This window comes from Sorghum bicolor, chromosome 7 (assembly GCF_000003195.3).
Source record: "Sorghum bicolor cultivar BTx623 chromosome 7, Sorghum_bicolor_NCBIv3, whole genome shotgun sequence".
Lineage (NCBI taxonomy): Eukaryota > Viridiplantae > Streptophyta > Magnoliopsida > Poales > Poaceae > Sorghum > Sorghum bicolor.
Genome location: NC_012876.2, coordinates 38,948,971 through 38,971,619, shown reverse-complemented (window position 1 = coordinate 38,971,619; position 22,649 = coordinate 38,948,971). Strand labels below are relative to the sequence as shown.

The 22,649-nt window shown below is 46.6% G+C and overlaps 1 protein-coding gene across 1 annotated transcript; it reads right to left on the bottom strand.

Moving 5' to 3' along the window:
* LOC110437259 lies at positions 9,340–10,473 on the bottom strand. Its single transcript, XM_021465643.1, has 2 exons — positions 10,359–10,473; positions 9,340–10,124 (listed from the first exon to the last, which is right to left on the bottom strand). Exons 1-2 carry the CDS (start codon positions 10,471–10,473, stop codon positions 9,340–9,342), a joined length of 900 nt encoding a protein of 299 aa, XP_021321318.1.

The following is a 22,649-nucleotide window of genomic DNA, read 5'->3' as shown; positions in this document are numbered from 1 at the left end:
CCCGCTGGCCGCCGTGGAGGGGCTCCGCCATGCGGTCCTAGACATGTAGGTGGCGTTCATGGCCATCGATCGCCACAGGGGCTCCGCCTCACAACCCTGGACATGCAGGTGACTGGTGCTCACGGCCATAGATTTTTCTGTCAACTAGGATTTTTCCTGGAGGAGGGACTTGTGATGGCTGGAGGTAGAAGAAGAAAACTGATATGTGAGGCCCATTTGTCAATAAGTTGAAGGAAAGACACAGTAGGGGTAAAGGGTCATTTGACATGTCCTGTACAGGTTCTCAGGCTCGCTGCCACGCTGGCATACCCAATCTGGCATGCCACATCAGCGAAAATGACAAAAACATAGGAGATTTACCGTTTTCTAAGGCAAAAACGTAGGAACGCGTATAAAGCTGGCAATTGAAGGAGTGGTCTTGTTGATGCCTGATCTACAAACACAAAGGGCTAATACCCGATTCAAACGTTAAGGCGTGCCAGCCGATTTGACCTTACAATCGACAAAGGTGGTAACTCGAACACTTTGGTCCCGACAACAGCGATGCGCCCGGATGTCACGGCCAAGAGGTGCTCACGCGGCACTTGAGAACGCGCCGTGTTTGACTCGACGAATTCCTAAAAACTCGTAGTAAAAAGAAAAGTATGACGAAGTCATCGAAAAGTAGATGCTAGAATATGTGTAAAAACTTGTGTTTGATTGATTGATAGATAGATATCTCATTACATTGCCATGGGGTCTGTATTTATACCCTGTTCAAAAGAACTACAACCAGACACGACTAGAACTCGAATCCAAAACTAAACAAAATCCGTATACAAAACAAATTCTAATAACTAAGAAAATCATTAAACTATCCTCCGCAACCGATCGGTACACCGCCACGAGTCATTCGGCAACCCTTGCGCTTTTCTTCATAAGCATCGGCAGACCGCATGTTACAGCCATCGGCAACCGTCAGCACTAGTCATCGGCACGAACGCATCACCACTCCTGCACTTGGTCATATTCGGTTGTTTTCCCATCGGCACCAACCTTCATCGGCAACTCCCCTGTAGACTAGTCACTATTGCCCCACCTACGGATCTACACTTCATTAACTCCAGGTGCGTATCCAAAGATACGTGTCCAAAAATAGTATCAACACATGCCCCCCAATTTCAGAGTATAAAATCATTAATGCTTCGAAATTCTCCTCAGTAATGACGTCTTTCCGCAATTACTTCTCCCAACTTGGTAATCAGTCACCAAATCTGAACAACCTCAGCCCGATTCTCCTGCAGGTTCCTCAAATTTCTCAACCTCTCGAACTGAACCTCCCCACAATGCGCTCATCGGCAATACTACCGTTAGAGAAAACTGCCGATGGACCGACCAAGCGATCTTGCACAGTAAGATATCTTCAAATCATGACCGCTTGTTGTCAAATCACCTGCGCAATCCCTTGATTATCGTGCGAACAGTTACCATATCCACCTGAACACCTTTGGATTTCACGGATGCGGCAAAGAGATAAGTCAGAATCGCCCCTACCCCTTTTGTCCTATAAATACTTCCTTCTCTGGTACTCTTCTTCCATCCTGTCATTTTATAGCCTCATACCCACCTTTCTGGCGGCGGCACTAGTCAAGAACTTCAAGAACTCCGCTCAAGGATCTCCCCCAATAACCTTCCGAGTCTTCGAGTTCTTTCTCTTTCTGAGAGAAAATGGCCATCAACTTCGTCGTCCCTAAGGTTAACTCAATCACCCCCTTTCTCCTTTATACTCTTATTGTACTCCTGTTCATCTACGAATCTATTTAGTGAGTACTTTTTCTTCTTCTTTTTTTCTGCCCCTTTGATCTCCAAACCCTTTAGGAACTGGCCGATAAAATCGTGATCCCTACCGATCAACCTCACTTTTAGTGTCTTGGCCCATTGGGAAATCCAGATCCCACCGATTTGATAAATGTAGAGACAAATAGGATCCCATTTAGAGCCGAGAACTTTTCCTTAGACCTATGGAAAGATACTTTTTGCTCCTGGCCTAGTTCTACCAAGGGTTGGAAAGATTGGTTCCTAAGAATCGGCAACTCAAATGAAGTCCAATGGGGTGAGCGAAAATTAGACCAATGCATTAGTTTATCCATTGCCGATATGGAGAGGAATGAATCCCTGTTGATAGCTGCTTCATATTTCTGGTCTGACACCCTCAATGCTTTTGTATTCGGCCATGGTCCTGCATCCCCCACTTTAGCCGATGTGTTGATGCTTACTGGTTTGGATATATCATCCGCCGATGACAACCATCTTTATGACCGCAAACCTGAGCGCAAAGTAGAAACCCGCAACATAGGCGGTTGGTCGGGATACATCCAGAAGTACTGAAAAATAGGGCCAGTCAGTCAAAGGGAACATGCTATTTTTCTAAACATGTGGTTAGATAAGTTTGTCTTCTGTGGCCGATCGGTAGGGCAACCCTCTGTCTATCTATCGGAAGCAGAAAGACTGGCCGATGGCGGTCGATTTCCTCTTGGCCGATATTTGCTTGGCTCTATCTATCACCTTCTCCACTAGGTAGCTGAGAAACTCCTGTTAGGCCAACCCATTGGCAACTTAGGAGGACCTTGGTGGTTCATCAACATGTGGCTCAATGTTCACATGCATAAGCGCCTTGGATTCGATCTTTTTGCACAACGCTTTCCTAGAGACATAGCTGAAAATCATGAACTAGATGAGGAAGAATCGGCAACTCGCCCCCCTTTGAACTATGGTGAGGCCGCCATAGTCTTACCTGGCACCGGTGGCAATGAAGATCAGGTCAGCCGATTCTTCCAGACTCTCTATGATGGTTTGACCAAAGACCAGCGGGCATGGATGCCCTATGAGGATACAGAAACCAGATTTCCACTCACTTTTCACCCCTTCGACAATGCCCTCAATAAGGACCAAGACCTGATGATGGCGATTATCACTCCGAGAGCTATACCGGTGAATTTCTTTAGCAGTGGGAAAACTTCCAACCTCACTTATGAGTTCTATAACCCATCGGCATTGGCTCGTCAACTGGCCTTTGGACAGCTGCCGATCGCGCTCTGCTATGCCGATGTGGTGAAGTCAAGGGAGACCATAACCAGCGGTGTTGAGTGGATCAGAGTAGCTCAGCTTCCACCAAATGCCGATACGTCAGACATTGATCTATCAGCTTGGATCCCAGCTCTCTTCATCACTCAAGCATACAAACAATGGTGGGCGGAGTGGAAAGAACATCTGTTCTGCAGATCGGCTCTCACATACCACGGTATGATCGACCCTAAGTACAAAGTCCCCGAGAACACTGTAAGTCTTCAACCGATGCTTCAATCCTTTCATTATTACTTGTATCCTTATCGGTAACTTCCTTCCTTCCTTTTAAACAGGTCGACGATACACCACTGACAGTCAATAGCAGTGGCAAGCTGATCGAGCTCCTTCCATCAGGCCTGATTTCTCTCATCGGCAATAGCGCACCAACCCTGGCAGCTCTAATGCATCGAAACGTGCGCTTTAAGAAGATCACCACTAGACGAGCAAAGACATCCCCATCGGTTGTTGCTACTGCTTTGGCACAAGCTTTCAAGGTAAATCCCTAACTTCTTCAATTTATACCGATTCCATTCTGTACTTACACAGCTCTTTCAGGACACATCGGCTGCTATGGGAACTTCATCGGTAACTTTTACTATTTCAACCAAAATTTCATCAATACTCTGTTACATTTGTACTTATGAAACTTTTGTTGTTGCATCAGCAAACTGGCAAATCGGCAAATACCAGAAGTACCAAGACAAGTGCCGATGCCCCCCAGTCTAGCCAAGTCAAGAGAAAAGGCCCCAAAAGCACCAATTCACAAGCAAAGTGCCAGAAGACAGCATCGCCTCCTCCTCCTCCTCCAGGATCACCGATTCATGTGGAATCGTCTCCTTCTTCGCTAGAAGTTCAGACACAGCAAGCACCGTCTCCACCTCAACCGCAAGAAGTACCTCAGCCAGAAGAGATAACAGCCGATGTACCTGAGCAGACTACCGATCCAGTGGTTCCAATTATATCATCGGTAGTCTCTTCAGTTCAGACAAGCACTGCACCCCCTCAAGGTAAAGTACTATGTATAACATTATCACCGATGGATTTATTTCTCCAACTTATAGTTACTATTATTTTTTCAGCTGACATTATTCCATCGGCAACTCCAGCCAATCAACCCGTGGTGCCATCAGCATCAACTAGCCAAAGACGAGAAATAGCTCTAAAACAAGTAAATTATTTGATTCCCGTCCTTTATATCACTAACATTTGGTCATCAAATAACCTATCTCCTTCTCCTTTTTAGGAACAAGATTCTCCCGACAGCCTATTCTCCTTCGCCATCGAAATTTCTGATGATGAAGGCGAGGAAGCAAGCTCTTCTCAAGCAATCGGGATTTCATCGGCAGAAATCAGAGCAAAGTTGGAAGATCTGCTGACCCTGCTTCATCAGGACACGGATCAATTAGTCGATGACTCTGACCCAGCTAAAGCTCTGTTCAATGCTCTCAGGGGTCAAATTCCTGCCGATGCCGAAGAGATCCTTTTCCAGGCTGCACACTTGGAGAGCCGCCAGCTCCAGTACCAAAAGGCTACCCAACGCCTTGCCGATAGAGCCACCCATGCCCAACTCTCAGAGGAGGTAATGCAAGTGAAACACCTTGCCGATGAGAAGCACCAGAGCATCAGCATCCTACAATCCTCAGGGGAGACACTAAGGCAGAAGATCTCCGATCTGTCGGCAAAAAGGGAGGCCCTACTGGCAGAGCTCAAGCAAGTAGAAGAGGCCCTCTCTCAAGCTCAGCAGGAAGAAAGTCAGCTACCTGAGATGATCAAGACCCTCCAGCAAGAACGAAACATTCAAGCCCGCAAGGCACTGCAGATGAAGAAGAAGTTGAAGCCAGTGGAGGGCTCTGCCGATGAAGACATCAGGGAGATAGAAGAAGCCGATCAAATCCGCCTACGTGCCATATCGGCTATCCAAGCCTTGCTTAATATATAAGCTCTTCATCGGTAGCATGTCTTGTTCTGCCTTTAGAGATTGCTGATTATTTTGGTCTAGCCGATAGGACTGTTATCGTCATCTTTTTAAAACATCATACTCAGTCCTAGATACACTTTAATCCAGCCGATAGGAATGTTATCGGCACTTAAACTTCATGCGTCAACCCATATGCTTGGGTAATATTTCTTTAAGTACTTTCCATTCGATGCTCTGGGAAATTCGACTCCTTCGAGAGTTTCCAAAATATAAGCATTACCAGGAGCAGATCGATTTATCCGATAAGGACCTTCCCAATTAGGAGACCACTTCCCAAACTTTGAACTTTTAGTCTCAATCGGTAAGATTAGTTTCCACACCAAATCTCCATCGACAAACTCCTTAGTTTTTACTTTTTTATCATACCACCTAGCAACTCTCTTTTTATTTTCTTCTATACTTATCAAAGCCCTCAGCCGATGCCCTGCTAAATCGTCTAACTCATCTTTCATCAGAGTAGCATAGTCATCGGCAACCAACTGGTCTTGAAAAGATAGTCGCCTAGATCCAGTCTTAATTTCCCATGGTAGCACCGCATCATGTCCATACACCAACTGATAAGGTGAAACTTTAGTCGACCCATGACATGCCATCCGATATGACCACAAAGCTTCACCCAATAATGTATGTGTTGGCATTTCTTAACGTCATCACTAAGAATAGGGTTTAATCCGTCCTCAGCAACGATGTCAGAAATGTCGTGATAACACTTACTAATGCAATCACCAAGATTAGAGTATAAATCTATCCTAAGCAACGGTGCCAGAAATGCTTGTTAGCGTTTCTTAGCGTCGCTACCTAGAATAGGGTTCTACTTTACTCATGATAATGACATTGGCAGTGTTATATTGGCAGATCCGTAGCATCACCACCTTGAATAGGAAGCTAGATCTACCTTCCCGATAACGGCGCCTTATTACCGTTAGGGTAGGGTTCCAGTTCTTAATCATGGTAGTGGCACTAGGATTGCCATGTTGGTATTCCTTAACAAGTCACTAGCTCGGCGCATGTCTAGCAACAGTGTTAAGTATATACCGGGGTGATAGTTCCTTAGGTTTGGAGTTTAAGTACCGCAAGCGGACGGGAATTATCGTGTAGCATTTCAAACCGGGGATTTACCGAGTGTCGTATTTATAGGTTCGCTCTAAGGAAGGCTTAATATGTTAAGGATTCTAAGATAAGCATAGATCAAAGTAATTATGATAGCAATAATGGAATCAAAAGTCATAGCAGGTGATAAACATTTATATGTAGAATAGTGATCCATCACAATCTAGGCATGGCATATGGGCTAAGGAATAAAAAGAGACTAAAAGAATGAATTGAATCAAAGAATAAACAAACAACCTATTGGAGCAGGTGTGGTCCTAGATACAGATCATGTCATAGAACAAGTTAATCATGTAATTATACTACTTAGATCTAGTCCTGTGTTTAGATGGTTTGGGAGGTTACGCGAGTACTGGTCTGCCAGCAACCTCCGCAACTATTTAGACTCCTACACCCTAGCCGAACATGGGGGAATGCCAAGGATGGACAGGGCTGTCACCACCTACCGCCATCTCCTCAACCGTGGACTAAGACAATGCATTTACCCGGCCTTTACACCCAAGCACCATGCTTACATGCAAAGAACCTACTCGGACTCCCCCGGGTCCCCGACCCTACGGATCGACAGGTAAGAAGCCCGAGCCTACTCAAAAGAGCATGATAAACCCCCATCTTCACACAAAGCTATTTCTAGGCAATTAATTAACATAAAGCAATTAGACTAAAGTCCTAAGTGAGAATAATACAACATACACTTAGCACTAGTTCATATAATACACTACTAGCCCTAGGGTAGCATTATACTATAAGAACTATATACTAAAATGTATGTCATATCATTTTCACTAGAACTATATTCTAGTTCATATGCTTGCATCATAAAACAGGGCCTATGATCTATGTCATATACCATAGCATAAGAACTATACTCTAGTTCATAGGGAAGAACTATATCGGACATGATAAGGCGTGGACTTGGAGTAAAGATATTCTTTATTCATACCCAAGTTTCTCTCCAAGGAGCCAAGCCCTCCTTGATAGCTCACCCAACTCTCTCTAAAAGCTAAAAGGAAAAACTAAGAAGAGGTAGTGCCCAAGTGCCTTGAAGGTGGAGTGTTGATTGTGAATGTGATGAGATGAATGGAGCCTCCCTCTCCCCCTCCTTAAATAGGTGGTTAAGGTCGGTTCCCTAGGGTGTAAACTGCAATTTGCACGCGGGGACTGCGGGAGGATGGGCTCAGCACCGCCTCTGCGAAAGGCGGTGCTGAGATGGGCTGGATCAGGGTCAGCCGACCCTAGGGGGCGGCCGCCCCCTGGTGGGCCCCGCTGGCCCCGCCCCGAAGCCCGTTGCCTTCCTCTCGGGCCCCTGAGTCCAGATCCAGCTGCAAATTGATGCACTTCTATATTGGGCTTTTGGGTACTTGTTTATTTGTGCATTTTTTGACGTGTCGGATTGCGCCTTTTTATTTGCTTTCCACCTGTATGCCTGTATATGATCTACAAAACACAATTTGCACTACATGTGGAACTTGGTAAGCATTTAATAAGTATATGTGAGTAAAATACATGCTTTTCTTTCTTTGCATGGACTATGTTGGCGGGGTAAATATGTCATTAAGAACCGCCAACAAACTCCCCCAAGCTTACCCCTTGCTCGTCCTCGAGCAAGAAGCTAAGATCTTGGTTGTTGATCAGGAGTTGCTACAATATTTTCACTTCTATCCAGTACATACCTTCAAACAAGAATTCTCCTTTGAATTTTGAACAAATATGTCATGGGGCTTATTGCTCATACCTTGGGTCCTTAAGCATTTGCAGGATGGATTTGATCAGATCGAGCGCTATGTCCCCATTCTTTACTTCACTTTTGTTCCGGAGTTTTTTTTTCAAAACTTAGCACATTTATTTGTCAAATTAAACAATGGATCCAAAGAGAAAGTTAATCATACCATTGAATTTTTAAAAACTTTTTCTTTTCCATCATTCTCTTTTTGTCTATTAGAGACATATGGCTATGTGGCTAATTCTACTGTTGGGCACTTGCCCATTTTTTTTTGAGGTTCCAGACACATGTCCTTTTCATTTCTCGTGATCTTTCTTTTTGAGGTTTCGGACACATGTCCCTTTTTATTTCCTCGGATGCTTTTTTTTTTCTTTTTTTCATAGCCATATGCCTTCTAACAAACTTTTGAGATGATAACATAATGAAATATTTTTGTTTTCAATGGTATGACAACCTCTCAAAGGGTCAACAAAGCTTAATCTAACTCAATGTGATTATTTTATTTTTGTAAAAACTCCAGAACTCTAGCGTTGTTTAGAACAGGATACTAGCAGCTCAGATCATCACAAATATATCCATTAATTGCTTTAGACTTTAGATAGAGCATTTTGCAACCCACGTATTTAATCATTTTATTAATTTGGAGAATTCAAGATTGAAACTAGATACTGGAAACAAATTGCGATAGAGCAACTGTTCATCATTTCAATAAGGAAGAAGCATATATCTTACATCACATATAAGAGTGGAATTATATTTTTGACTTTTTAGCATTTTTCATTTTTTTTATATGCAATAATTAAAACATGAATTTAACTAATGGAAATTTCATAAAGTAAACATGCTAATTTAAAACTAAGGATGCATAAAAATAAATATGCAATGCAGATAACCACGGGATTGGGGGTCCTAGCTTCTGGCCGGTGTTTATTATTATTATTGTTTTTTTTCAGGGCTTACCTTTTTAGGTCTGGTGAGCAAGACCTTTTTCTCCCGTGCTTGGTGATGGATCTCCTTGTCTGGGAGAAGTGGACGGAGATGCTTGTTCCTTCTTTGGCCTCCACTTCATCTGATTGGTTTTTGGTGGTGTGGTGGCCTTTTGAATCTCCTTCCATACCTTCTTTGGTGGAAGGGGACTCTCTTTTTCTTCCGGAGCCTTGTTTTGCTTACAAGCTTTATTTTGCTCCTCATGTTTCTTTTTGGGAGCTGCCTTTTTCTTTTGCTCCGGCCTTTGTGTAGGTCTTTTTACTGATTTAGAGATGCTATAAATAATTTCAGGTTGTATCTGCACCTCTTTTATCTGTTTATTTGGTCCATATCTAACCCGGATCATTGAGCATTGCTCTTGATGCCTTGGTTTGAACTCAAACTTCTCCTCCTTCCCATTGATGTGTAAACTAATCTTTCCTTCCTTCACATCAATCTATGCTCCTGCGGTGCTCAAGAAGGGTCTCTCAAGGATCAATGGTGATTCCTTGGTTAACTCCATATCAAGCACCACAAAGTCCACGGGAACAAACAGTCCTCTGATTTGTACTGGTACATCTTCGGCTATTCCCGTTGGATGCCTGACCGATGAGTCGGCCAGTTGGAGAGTCATCGTGGTTGGCTTGAGTTGAGTGAAGTTGAGCTGGTCAAAGACAACTTTAGGCATCACACTTACGCTTGCACCTAAATCACATAGCGCATGATCAAAGCGCTGAGTTCCGATTGAGCATGTGATTGTAGGGCACCCCGGGTCCTTCCTCTTCTCTGGGAGACGGTTGAGTATAGCAGCGCTACACTCTTCCATCAGCTTAATTGTTTCAGTGGATGGCAGTGGGCGCTTGTTGTTGATGATATCCTTGATGTTCTTGGCATAAGAAGGTACATGTAGAACGTCCATCAAAGGAACGCTTACATGTATCTTCTCGATCATCTCAACAAAGTGAGTGAATTGTTCATCCACAGCTTGTTTTCTATTTCTTGTGGGAAATGGCAGGTACGTGGTGTCCTTGTACCCCAATGGGTCTTTTGGTGTCATTTCCTCTTCTTCTGGTCTGACATCTTTTTGGGTTTTCTTTGTTATCTCCTGTTGCTCTTTGTCCTTCCCTGCATCAGCGTTAGGGTTCGGTGGATCACGAGTAGTCTTACCACCCCTCGTGGTCACCGCTTTTACATTTTCAGAATTATTTTTATATTCAGTAGGAAGGGCAGCAGCTATCTGAGCTATTTGTGTTTCAAGCATCTTATTAAAGCTCAGTTGATTATGAACAGAAGAAGTCAAGTTTTCTAATTTCGTATTTACGTTTTCTAAAATTTTGTCGTTGGACAGCATCTTTTTGGTTAAGCTTTCATTTATTTTAGCCTGTCCAAGAACTAAGTCTTTTAATGAAGGTTGGTTCGAATTAAAACTCGAATTACCTTGGAATGAAGAGCGTGACTGATTATTCCAACCATTACCTTGGTTGGCACCTCCTTGTTGGCGGAACCCGTTGTTGATGTAGGCAGCGTCTTCACGGGTTTCGGGGCAATCATTCCCAGAATGGCGAACTTCTCCATAGACCTCGCACGTCATGTGCGAGTCTATGGCCTTCACCGAGTTCGAGGGGTTCTCTTGGTTCCTCTCGGTGAGTTGCTTCATCAATAAATCTATTTTTGTGGCAAGCATATCCGTCTCCTTCACGGTATGCATGCCTTTTTGTGTTTTGGCAGCTGGTGGTTGAGTTCTGTCCTCCCCCCAGCTCTGGTGTTCTACCATCTTCTCGATTTGGCCCCGGCGGTGGTAAGTGATAGGAACGCGCCTCCAGCGGCGGCGTCTAGGTGTCCCTTCGACATGGGCGTGAGCCCATTGTAGAAGTTCTGGAGCACCATCCAGTTCTCCATGCCGTGATGGGGGCAGCTTAGGATGTACTCTTGTAGCCGCTCCCATGCTTCAGGGATTGTTTCGCTGGCATTTTGTTGAAAACTAGCAATCCTTCCCCTCAAAGCATTGGTTTTGCTTATGGGGAAGAACTTGGCGAGGAATGCCGCGGAGCATTTTGCCCACGTGGTGACAGCTTCCTTATCTTGATAGAACCACCTCTTCGCCTTCCCCACGAGAGAGAAAGGAAAGAGGCGGAGCCGAATGACATCAGGAGTGATGTCCTTGATGACAATCGTGTCACATAGCTCCAGGAAGAGTTGAAGGTGTGCATTCGCATCCTCGCTTGGCAAGCCACAGAATTGGCTCGCCTGCACCATGGTGATCAGGCCGGTGCGTAGCTCGAAGTTCTTGCCGGCCGTGTCAACAGCGGGGCCAGTGGCCACGTTGGTGACAGTGGGCACGGAGAACTCACGGAGTGTCTTCTCGGTGGCCATGAGTTCGTTTGGGGTTGGTGCGGTACCGGCTGGTTCACTTGTCGGTGGAGTAGCCGAAGACGAAACGGTTCGAGACCTTTCTAGTCCTTAGGAGTGCCTCGGGATCGGAGATGTAGTTTTCCGGCAAAGAGAAACCAGGCATATACTATTCCTCCTCTTTCATCCACAACAGGGAGAAAACAGGCAGAGTTAGCCTGCATAACAATTGACTCAATACGCACATCAGATTACTTGATTATATTTATCTAGAATCAATTTCATATTAGCCTTCCCCGGCAACGGCGCTAGAAATGCTTGTTGGCATTTCTTAACGTCATCACTAAGAACAGGGTTTAATCCGTCCTCAGCAACGATGTCAGAAATGTCGTGATAACACTTACTAATGCAATCACCAAGATTAGAGTATAAATCTATCCTAAGCAACGGTGCCAGAAATGCTTGTTAGCGTTTCTTAGCGTCGCTACCTAGAATAGGGTTCTGCTCTACTCATGATAATGACATTGGCAGTGTTATATTGGCAGATCCGTAGCATCACCACCTTGAATAGGAATCTAGATCTACCTTCCCGATAACGGCGCCTTATTACCGTTAGGGTAGGGTTCCAGTTCTTAATCATGGTAGTGGCACTAGGATTGCCATGTTGTTATTCCTTAACAAGTCACTAGCTCGGCGCATGTCTAGCAACAGTGTTAAGTATATACCGGGGTGATAGTTCCTTAGGTTTGGAGTTTAAGTACCGCAAGCGGACGGGAATTATCGTGTAGCATTTCAACCTGGGGATTTACCGAGTGTCGTATTTATAGGTTCGCTCTAAGGAAGGCTTAATATGTTAAGGATTCTAAGATAAGCATAGATCAAAGTAATTATGATAGCAATAATGGAATCAAAAGTCATAGCAGGTGATAAACATTTATATGTAGAATAGTGATCCATCACAATCTAGGCATGGCATATGGGCTAAGGAATAAAAAGAGACTAAAAGAATGAATTGAATCAAAGAATAAACAAACAACCTATTGGAGCAGGTGTGGTCCTAGATACAGATCATGTCATAGAACAAGTTAATCATGTACTTATACTACTTAGATCTAGTCCTGTGTTTAGATGGTTTGGGAGCTTACGCGAGTACTGGTCTGCCAGCAACCTCCGCAACTATTTAGACTCCTACACCCTAGCCGAACGTGGGGGAATGCGAAGGACGGACAGGGCTGTCACCACCTGCCGCCATCCCCTCAACCGTGGACTAAGACAATGCATTTACCCGGCCTTTACACCCAAGCACCATGCTTACATGCAAAGAACCTACTCGGACTCCCCCGGGTCCCCGACCCTACGGATCGACAGGTAAGAAGCCCGAGCCTACTCAAAAGAGCATGATAAACCCCCATCTTCACACAAAGCTATTTCTAGGCAATTAATTAACATGAAGCAATTAGACTAAAGTCCTAAGTGAGAATAATACAACATACACTTAGCACTAGTTCATATAATACACTACTAGCCCTAGGGTAGCATTATACTATAAGAACTATATACTAAAATGTATGTCATATCATTTTCACTAGAACTATATTCTAGTTCATATGCTTGCATCATAAAACAGGGCCTATGATCTATGTCATATACCATAGCATAAGAACTATACTCTAGTTCATATGAAGAACTATATCGGACATGATAAGGTGTGGACTTGGAGTAAAGATATTCTTTATTCATACCCAAGTTTCTCTCCAAGGAGCCAAGCCCTCCTTGATAGCTCACCCAACTCTCTCTAAAAGCTAAAAGGAAAAACTAAGAAGAGGTAGTGCCCAAGTGCCTTGAAGGTGGAGTGTTGATTGTGAATGTGATGAGATGAATGGAGCCTCCCTCTCCCCCTCCTTAAATAGGTGGGGAAGGTCGATTCCCTAGGGTGTAAACTGCAATTTGCACGCGGGGACTGCGGGAGGATAGGCTCAGCACCGCCTCTGCGAAAGGCGGTGCCGAGATGGGTTGGGTCAGGGTCGGCCGACCCTAGGGGGCGGCCACCCCCTGGTGGGCCCCGCTGGCCCCGGCCCGAAGCCCGTTGCCTTCCTCTCGGGCCCCTGAGTCCAGATCCACCTGCAAATTGATGCACTTCTATATTGGGCTTTTGGGTACTTGTTTATTTGTGCATTTTTTGACGTGTCGGATTGCGCCTTTTTATTTGCTTTCCACCTGTATGCCTGTATATGATCTGCAAAACACAACTTGCACTACATGTGGAACTTGGTAAGCATTTAATAAGTATATGTGAGTAAAATACATGCTTTTCTTCCTTTGCATGGACTATGTTGGCGGGGTAAATATGTCATTAAGAACCGCCAACAGTATGCCACCTCCTAGGATTTTCCTCAATCTTTTGTTTGATGAGTTTAATAATTCCCTTGTTAGACGCCTCGGCCTACCCATTGGCTTGAGCATAACAAGGGGAAGAATTCAACACTTTAATCCCCATACCGATTGTAAATTCATCAAACTCTCCTGATGTAAACATGGTACCCTGATCGGTAGTAATTGTTTGAGGAATACCAAATCGATAAATAATATGCTCTTTCACAAAATCAATCATATTGGTCGATGTTACTTTCTTCAAGGGAATAGCTTCAACCCACTTAGTGAAATAATCAGTGGCAACTAAGATGAACTTATGCCCTTTGCTTGATGGTGGATAAATTTGGCCGATTAAATCAATAGCCCATCCCCGGAACGGCCAAGGCTTAATAATAGGATTCATAGCTGACGCGGGGTCCCTCTGAATATTGCCAAATTTTTGACATCCCTGACATCCTTTGAAATATTTAAAGCAATCTTCGAGTATAGTCGGCCAATAGTACCCATTTCTACTAACCATCCATTTCATCTTAAAAGCCGACTGATGCGCTCCACATACTCTTTCATGGATTTCACCCATCAAACTTTTAGCTTCATCATCACCTAAGCACTTGAGAAGAACTCCATCTATTGTTCGATAATATAGTTCATCCCCAAGGAGCACATACTTGGCAGCTTGGAACCTGATACGCCTTTCAACCTTTTTAGACGGATCTTTTAAATAATCAACGATCTCCTTTCTCCAATTGTCGAGGGTATCAGCAAGGGGTACCCTAACTAACGCACATGACAAAAGCACTCGTACGAAATCGAGGTCCCCGACTCGACGCCCCCTGGTCGCACGCACAGTTATCAACGTCCATAGCCTCAAACACGAAAAGAGCGTCGTGCGAATCGACTGGGGCTCGAACAAACGGCGACCGTCGAATACGGAAACAGGCTCGTACGAATCGAAAGGCCTCGAGCGCAAGGACGCCGCCCGCCGCCTGACGCGGGCACAGGAACCAGGGCATTTAATGCGCCTGCTGCGTTCTCACCTAACCTGACAGTCACGGGAAGCGTGATAGGGAACAAGCATCCGTCCAATCGTTCCTTTTTGCAGCCTTGCCCACCAAACGAGTCAGAGTATGGTTAGGCGCAGCAAGGTGGTCGGAACGTCTCGTCAGGACCCCCTCGAGATGCCCAAAGTCAGCGCTCCGTTCAGCAAGGCTTTGCGCGGCACCTGACCCTCGAGCAAGCATGTTTCCTTCCCAGAGAAGAGTCAGATGACGAGAGACGGCACCTCAACCACTCTGACGCAACTGCAACCATGACGTCCAAGCGTGCGACGGATAAACCGGTCCAGGACGGCGCACAGGAGCAGGATTTAGGGGCACGCGTAATCATCATCAAGGTACCAAGACAAGACGGTTCGAGGCCACACCGGTACAGAGGCCTCGAGTAGGTCAGCGCGCCACACCCCTATCGACCCCTACTCTGTCGCCTATGCTTGTAACCTAGGCCTCCCCTTGGAACTATAAAAGGGGAAGCTCAGGAGCGGATACAGGACACAAGACATACGTAGAAGAGCAACCATACTCCATCTCCATCCATACCATACTTGTATTCACCCCTGTACAAGCACTTAGGTGCAAGATAACAGAAACTTCTCCCCCGCTGGACGTAGGGCCTTCTCTTGCCCGAACGAGGATAAATCTTTGTGTCTTAGACGTGGGAGGAGGTTGGGGGTGGGGGACGGTCCGACCTTGCGCAGGCGCCGGAGGGGTGTCGGCGTGAGAACGGCGCAGAGAAGACTCCCCCTGTTGGCCATCGCGGCATCCGCTCGACGCTCCCTTAGGGGCTCCCGTCCGCGGGACGGCGATGTCGGCTTGCGGCGGGCCCTCGAGGATCCTGTCGAGACGGGACGCCATCCCCTCGGAGTCGTCACTGCCGTCGTCGCCCTCATCGCCGTCGTCCTCGTCGGGAGAGTCCTCCTCAGGCTCCCCCCTTTGCCTGGACTTCGCCCGACGTGTCTCCAGCGCTTGACGCTCGAGATTCTTCTTCTTTTCCTTTTCTTTTCTAAGTCCTTTGCGGACTTCTGCTTTTCCACGGACTCACGCCGCTTATCACGATCGACTTCATCCTCCTTTACTAGAGGCTTCGAGGATCGAGCGTTGATCGATCCCTGCACAAGCGAAGATAAGTCTTAAAAAGGACCGAAGAAAATCAAGAATCGATGCCCTAGGTGGGAAAAGGACTTACTAGGTCAATCGACCCCTTGCCGGGTCTCATAGGGAAGCCGTTGATGTGCTCAGGCTGAAAGTCGCCTGCAACGGCCGCCTTAACTCTAGCTGCAACCTCTTCGTCCGCAGGAGCCTCATTGGACATCCGGCATGCCTCGACATCCCGGGACCAAACGCCGGGACCCATCTCGTCCATCCTCAGCGGCCGAGACATCAACGGGAGAATCCTCCGGTGATGGACAGTCGAGAGGACGAGCGCGGCTGTCAGGCCCTCCTCGCGCATCTTCTTTAGGGCGTTGAGGATGGGATCGAGCCGCGGTTGGTAGGTCTGGACAACACCGAACCTCCGGTGGTCCGGGCGCTCCGAGATCAAGCGCCCAGTGTAGGCGGGGAGGTGGTCGTCGTCGTTCCACAGGTAGAACCATTGGGAGTCCCACCTGGCGTGGTTCGACGTCAACCCCACCGGGATGTACTCACGTGGCTTCTCCGCCTTGCCAGTCTTCAGCACCAAGTTGAGGCACCCAGCCCGTACCGGCTTCCTCACCCCTGTGGTTCCACTGGGGGCATGGAAGAGCTCGCCTCGGTATAGGTGGAGCTACAGGTCCCAGTGTGGCATCATCCCGAGGTAGCCCTCCCACACCGCGGCAAAAACCGCCGCGGCGGTGATGGCGTTCGGCGAAAAATGCTGGAGCTCCACTCCGTAGTGGTGGCAGAGCGCCCGCATAAAACGACTCGGAGGGGAGCCTAGGCCGTGGCGGTGGAACTTGGCGAAGGAGACCACATAGCCCTTGGGTGGCCTTGGTTCCCGGTGATCCGCTGCCGGCGCAACCCACTCCGGCCGAGACGAGGAAACGCAGGGACGCAGGAGCCCCTCCCTCTCGAGCTCCAACAGCCGGCGCTCCGTCATCGACGACGGGCGCCAGTCATCGGTGGTGATGAGTCTCACCGGCATCTTCAAGAATAAGGAGAGCGACTTCGCTACTGCTCGAGGGTGCGCGCGCGTGAGATGGCAAGGAGGCAGAGGCAAGAATAGGGGCGGAAGGCGGAAGGAGCGACGGCAAGGAGACCTAGGGATATTTATATACGGCTGACCACCAACGGACAGATCCGACGGATACGGTAACTCCCCTAGTAAATGCGCCGCCTAACAGTCCTTATCTCTCTCACAGACGGGACGCTACGAATTCCATGCCAGTACAGTGCCGCAACGGCTCCCCCCTGAAAGGCGCGCCCAACGGGCAAAAAGGCGAACCGCCGCGACCTTTTCCTTCCCCTGTAAGCTAAGGTACGCACTCGTTACGAAGAAAATCTCGAGAGGTCGTGGGCTGTCCCACCGAATGGGTTCGACAGCTGATCTCGAGTACCAGAGTCAGGGATGCCCAGTGAGTGGTCGAAAAACGAGGCCCGCCTCGAGAACTCGCTGGGGATGTCCAAGGCGAGGACGAGACGGTCGAGAGGAATCCCCCCGAAGGTAGGCGTCGAGCCGTTGGACTCTATCCAATGAGACCAGTAACCCCGACCACATCGACCTCGCTTTATGAGAACGCCTTCGTGCTACAGCTGACCCCCTCGAACGGGGCACAGGTTCTCACTTGGATTACCCGCTAGGAGCTCAATCTGGGGTAGGTGGCGCTCGCTCTACCGGGAGTACGTCACAACCCCGACGCGAAACCAACCAATCGGAGCCTCTGGCTCACCTTCCATGATGAACATCAAGAGCGCTTCCGCAAATTGGGCAACATAACCCTCGAAGGAGTCAAAAACTCCTCCAAGGGCTCGGGGGCTACCCCCGCGGGGTCGCTCGCGCGACCCCACGGAACCTCGACCAATAAGAAGAGCCTCTACCCGAGCGCAAGCGCTCGAATAAAGACTCGGGGGCTACTGTCGAGGGTATCAGCAAGGGATACCCTAACTAACGCACATGAAGAAAGCACCCGTACGAAAAATCGAGGTCCCCGACTCGACGCCCCCCGGTCGCACGCACGGTTATCAACGTCCATAGCCTCGAACACGGAAAGAGCGCCGTGCAAATCGACTAGGGCTCGACCAAATGGCGACCGTCGAATACGGAAACAGGCTCTTACGAATCGAAAGGCCTCGAGCGCAAGGACGCCGCCCGCCGCCTGACGCGGGCATAGGAACCAGGCCATTTAATGCGCCTGCTGCGTTCTCACCTAACCTGACAGTCACGGGAAGCGTGATAGGGAACAAGCATCCGTATAATCGTTCCTTTTTGCAGCCTTGCCCACTAAACGAGTTAGAGTATGGTCAGGCGCAGTAAGCTGGTCGGAACGTCTCGTTAGGACCCCCTCGAGACGCCCAAAGTCAGCATTCCGTTCAGCAAGGCTTTGCGCGGCACCTGACCCTCAAGCAGGCATGTTTCCTTCTCGGAGAAGAGTCGGATGACGAGAGACAGCACCTCAACCACTCTGACACAACTGCAACCACGACGTACAAGCGTGCGACGGATAAACCGGTCCAGGACGACGCACAAGAGCAGGATTCAGGGGCACGCGTAATCATCATCAAGGTACCGAGACAAGACGGTTCGAGGCCACGCCGGTATGGAGGCCTCGAGTAGGCCAGCGCGCCACACCCCTATCGACCCCTACTCTGTTGCCTATGCATGTAACCTAGGCCTACCCTTGGAACTATAAAAGGGGAAGCTCAGGAGCGGATACAAGACACAAGACATACGTAGAAGAGCAACCATACTCCATCTCCATCCATACCATACTTGTATTCACCCCTGTACAAGCACTTAGGTGCAAGATAATAGAAACTTCTCCCCCGCTGGACGTAGGGCCTTCTCTTGCCCGAACCAAGATAAATCTTTGTGTCTTTTCTTGCATCACCATCTGGGAAGGGGAGCACGCACTAGTTTTACTCGTTGGTGTGACCCCACGGAGGGAAAACGCCGACACCAATCATCGGCACCGATTGCCGATAACGTGTTAAATATGAGTTGATATCCCGAGGCATGCTGAGCCAACCGATTAGCCTCTTCATTATGTAATCAATGAACATGCTCTAATAGGAAATCTTTGAATTCCTTTAATAGCTGCATACTCTTTTCATAATAAGTTATCAAAACCTCACTTCGGCATTCATAAATTCCAGCCAATTGATTTATAACAAGCATAGAATCACCAAAGATTTCAAAAGCATCAGCATGAACCTCCTTTAACAATTCCAACCCCTTGATCAAAGCTTGATATTCAGCTTGATTATTGGTTGATGTGGCAAAAATCGGCAAAGAAAACTCATACTTCTTTCCCTGAGGAGAGACTAATACTATACTGATTTCTGCCCCCGGTCACACGTAGATCCATCAAAGAAGAGCGTCCAAGGAAAAATTTCGAAAGTCCCCACTATACCACAATGCTGAGTCACAAAATCGGTCATAATCTGCCCTTTAACTGCCTTAGCCGATTCGTAACGTAGATCAAATTCCGACAGTGCCAAAATCCATTTACTGATTCTACCACTCATAATCGGCATAGATAGCATGTATCGAACTACATCATCTTTGCATTTAACAGTGCATTTGGCCGATAGCAAATAGTGCCTCAACTTAATGCATGAAAAATATAGGCATAAACATAATTTTTCTATTGCCGAACACCTGGTCTCAGCATCAATCAGTCTTCTACTTAAATAATAAATCACACGTTCCTTCTCTTCAAATTCTTGAATCAAAGCCGAACCGATGACCATCCCATCGGTAGACAAATATAATCTGAAAGGCTTTCCTTGCTGAGGTGGAATCAGAACTGGAGGATTTGTTAAATAATTCTTGATTTCATCCAAGGCTGATTGTTGCTCTTTTCCCCATACAAACTCTTGATCGGCTTTCAATTTAAGTGAAGGACTAAAAGCATGAATTTTACCACACAAATTAGATATAAACCGCCTGATAAAATTTACCTTGCCGATCAAAGACTGGAGTTCAGTTTTATTGGTAGGAGCAACTATCTTGTTGATGGCATCAATAGATCTCCTGCTAATTTCAATTCCTCTTTGATGTACCATGAAACCAAGAAATTGCCATGCCGATACACCAAATGCACACTTGTTAGGATTCATCTTTAAACCATGTTTCCTTGTGCACTCCGACACCTTTCGTAGATCGGCAAGATGCTTTGTGAAATCCCCAGACTTAACCACCACATCATCAACGTAAATTTCTACCAGCTTGCCGATGAACTCATGAAAGATAAAATTCATAGCCCTCTGATAAGTAGCACCAGTGTTTTTCAAGCCAAAGGTCATGACTATCCATTCAAACAACCCAACATGACCAGGACATCTAAACGCGGTCATTGGAATATCTTCTTCAGCCATGAATATTTGATTATATCCTGCATTGCCGTCCATAAAGCTAATGATCCGATGTCCAGCCGCAGCATCAACTAGCAAATCGGCAACTGGCATTGCATAACCATCCATCGGCGTAGGCTTGTTAAGATTTCTGAAATCAATGCAGACTCGAAGCTTCCCATTTTTCTTGTAAACTGGAACGATATTGGAGATCCACTCGGCATACCGACATTGCCGAATAAATTTAGCTTCCATAAGTTTAGTTATTTCGGCCTTAATATCAGGAAGAATATTAGGTTTACATCGGCGAGCTGGCTGCTGATGTGGCTGTTGACAGTCCTTAATGCTCACATTTAACCATCAACTAATCATGGAAAAGGATCCAAATACAACCAACACCTAGACTTAGGGTTTTATCTGACAGAATTCCACGAGTTTTGGTGTTTGTCTATTTCTGCAGGGGGTTATCAGGAAATATGGAAAAGAGGCCCACATGTCGGGTTAATGATGGGATATTAACTTGACACGAAATTATCTACCATCTAGAAGAGTCCAGAAGCCTCGGGAGCGAACGGTTGACGTGACGGGGCCGGGCACTAGGCGCCCGCCCTCGCTCACTGGGCGCCCGCCCTCCCCCCTGGACCAATCAGGGCGAAGCTCGGGGATCATGATCCACCGACCTTATACTTTAAGGAAAACCACACGATCAATGTCGGTTTGATCCGACGGCCCAGATTCATCTGAAAGGACTATATAAGCAGACCCCCACCAGCCCCTGGAGGCATACCTCTTCTACAGAATCAAAGCTAGGGTTTCAATTCTTCATCCAAGTAGAGAGGATCCCTCTAGTTCTTCTAGTTCTACCTCTAGTTCATCTAGATCTAGTTCTAGTTCATTTAGTTCTAGTTCTAGTTCCTCTAGTTCTAGTTCTAGTTAGTTCTAGTTGTAATCTAGAAAATAGGGAGAGAGAAGAGGAGAGCGGAGGAGGAGCCGGATCTGTCAAATCTTCCTCAACATTGTACTTTTGCAGCAACTGGTTCGTCCTTCATCGTTCTCCAGGTTCTTCAATTCATAATTCCTGAGTTCTTTAATTACTTTTATTTACATTCAAGTTATTTATTGGATTCCCGCTTGCATCAAGTGCTCTAGTCTTTATAACGCTAGAGTAGTAATTAATAGATTAGACGTGGTGTTTAGTCTTGCAATTACCTGGAATTGCACCCAATCCTGTGGATTGTTGTGGTAGCCTTAGGGTAGTGACAGCCCTAACGGTCGACGTATTCCACCTCGTTCGGATCGGTGTTTGTAGGACCGTAGTCAGACCTCCCTAGCCCCCTTCTCATCTCTTTCTGTGGTTAGTGCTCTGATGTCCCGATATAGATAATCTTGAAGTAATTCTTGATTCTTAGATCAACTAGAGAACTCTCAGGAAACTTCCTCTCTTCCCACCAAAAATACTTATATAGTTATCCCTGGGCGATCTTGGATCTTAATTAGTACACTCACGTTCTCTGTGGAAAATCGATACTCTGGAATACTCCCGGGTGAAAGCTACATCGGTATCCGTGCGCTTGCGGATTTTTCTGTTTGCGTTTAAAATACCCAACAAGCTTTCTGGCGCCGTTGCCGGGGAACGGTAGCTGTGCTAGTTTCGAACCAAGTCGTTCATGTATCCTTTTTCTTTTCTTTTTACCACACTCATCTTACCATTTTCACCATACCACATGGATTTCACTCCTATCTATAAATTCTTTGCTCCAAAGGGCGAGTTATTAGAGCCACCACCATCATCACATCCAATTCTTATAGATGGCTATGACCTCGGCCCTGATCTAATAGCCATGATTCAGGAGCAACCCTTCTCTGGACAAGTAGATGAAGATCCATACACCCACCTTAGAGAATTCGAGCAGTTGTGCTCTTGCCGATCTATTTCCGGCATGACACAAGAAACCCTTAAATGGAAATTGTTTCCGTTCTCCCTCTTGGGAAGAGCAAAAAAGTGGTATGCTCATTCTGTAGGAGGTGTTAATGGAAATTGGGATGAACTTCGGGACAACTTTTGTCTCGCTTTCTTCCCACTTTTTCGTATCGCTGACCTTAGAATCAAAATTCTTACATTCAAACAAAGAGAGAAGGAAACTTTAGGAGCAGCTTGGGCTAGGTTCACAAGCCTTACCAATTCTGGTCCAACCCTTTCCCTGCCTGACCATGTACTGTACTACCACTTTTATCGTGGTCTAAACAAGGAAGCTGCTCTTCACCTCGACATTGCTTCAGGAGGCTCATTCACACACAAACTCACAGATGAGGGGAGAGCCATCCTAGAAAGAATCCTTGAAAATACCCCTTACACAAGCATTTATGATGAGTTTCCTGAAGAAGAAAAAGAAGTCGAGCCTAATCCTAAACCAAAAGATGAGGAACTTGCAACCGAGTTAGAAATTCCACATGACCCATCCATTATTTTGGTTGTAGAGAAACCTCCTGATAAGGGAATGCA

Excerpts from the sequence above, each read along its gene's own strand:
- LOC110437259 (XM_021465643.1), bottom strand. The coding sequence starts at position 10,473 with ATGACGTGCGAGGTCTATGGAGAAGTTCGCCATTCTGGGAATGATTGC. Across the intron at positions 10,125-10,358 it reads ACAAGGAGGTGCCAACCAAG|CTCAGATAGCTGCTGCCCTT; the intron begins GTAATGGTTGGA and ends AAACACAAATAG.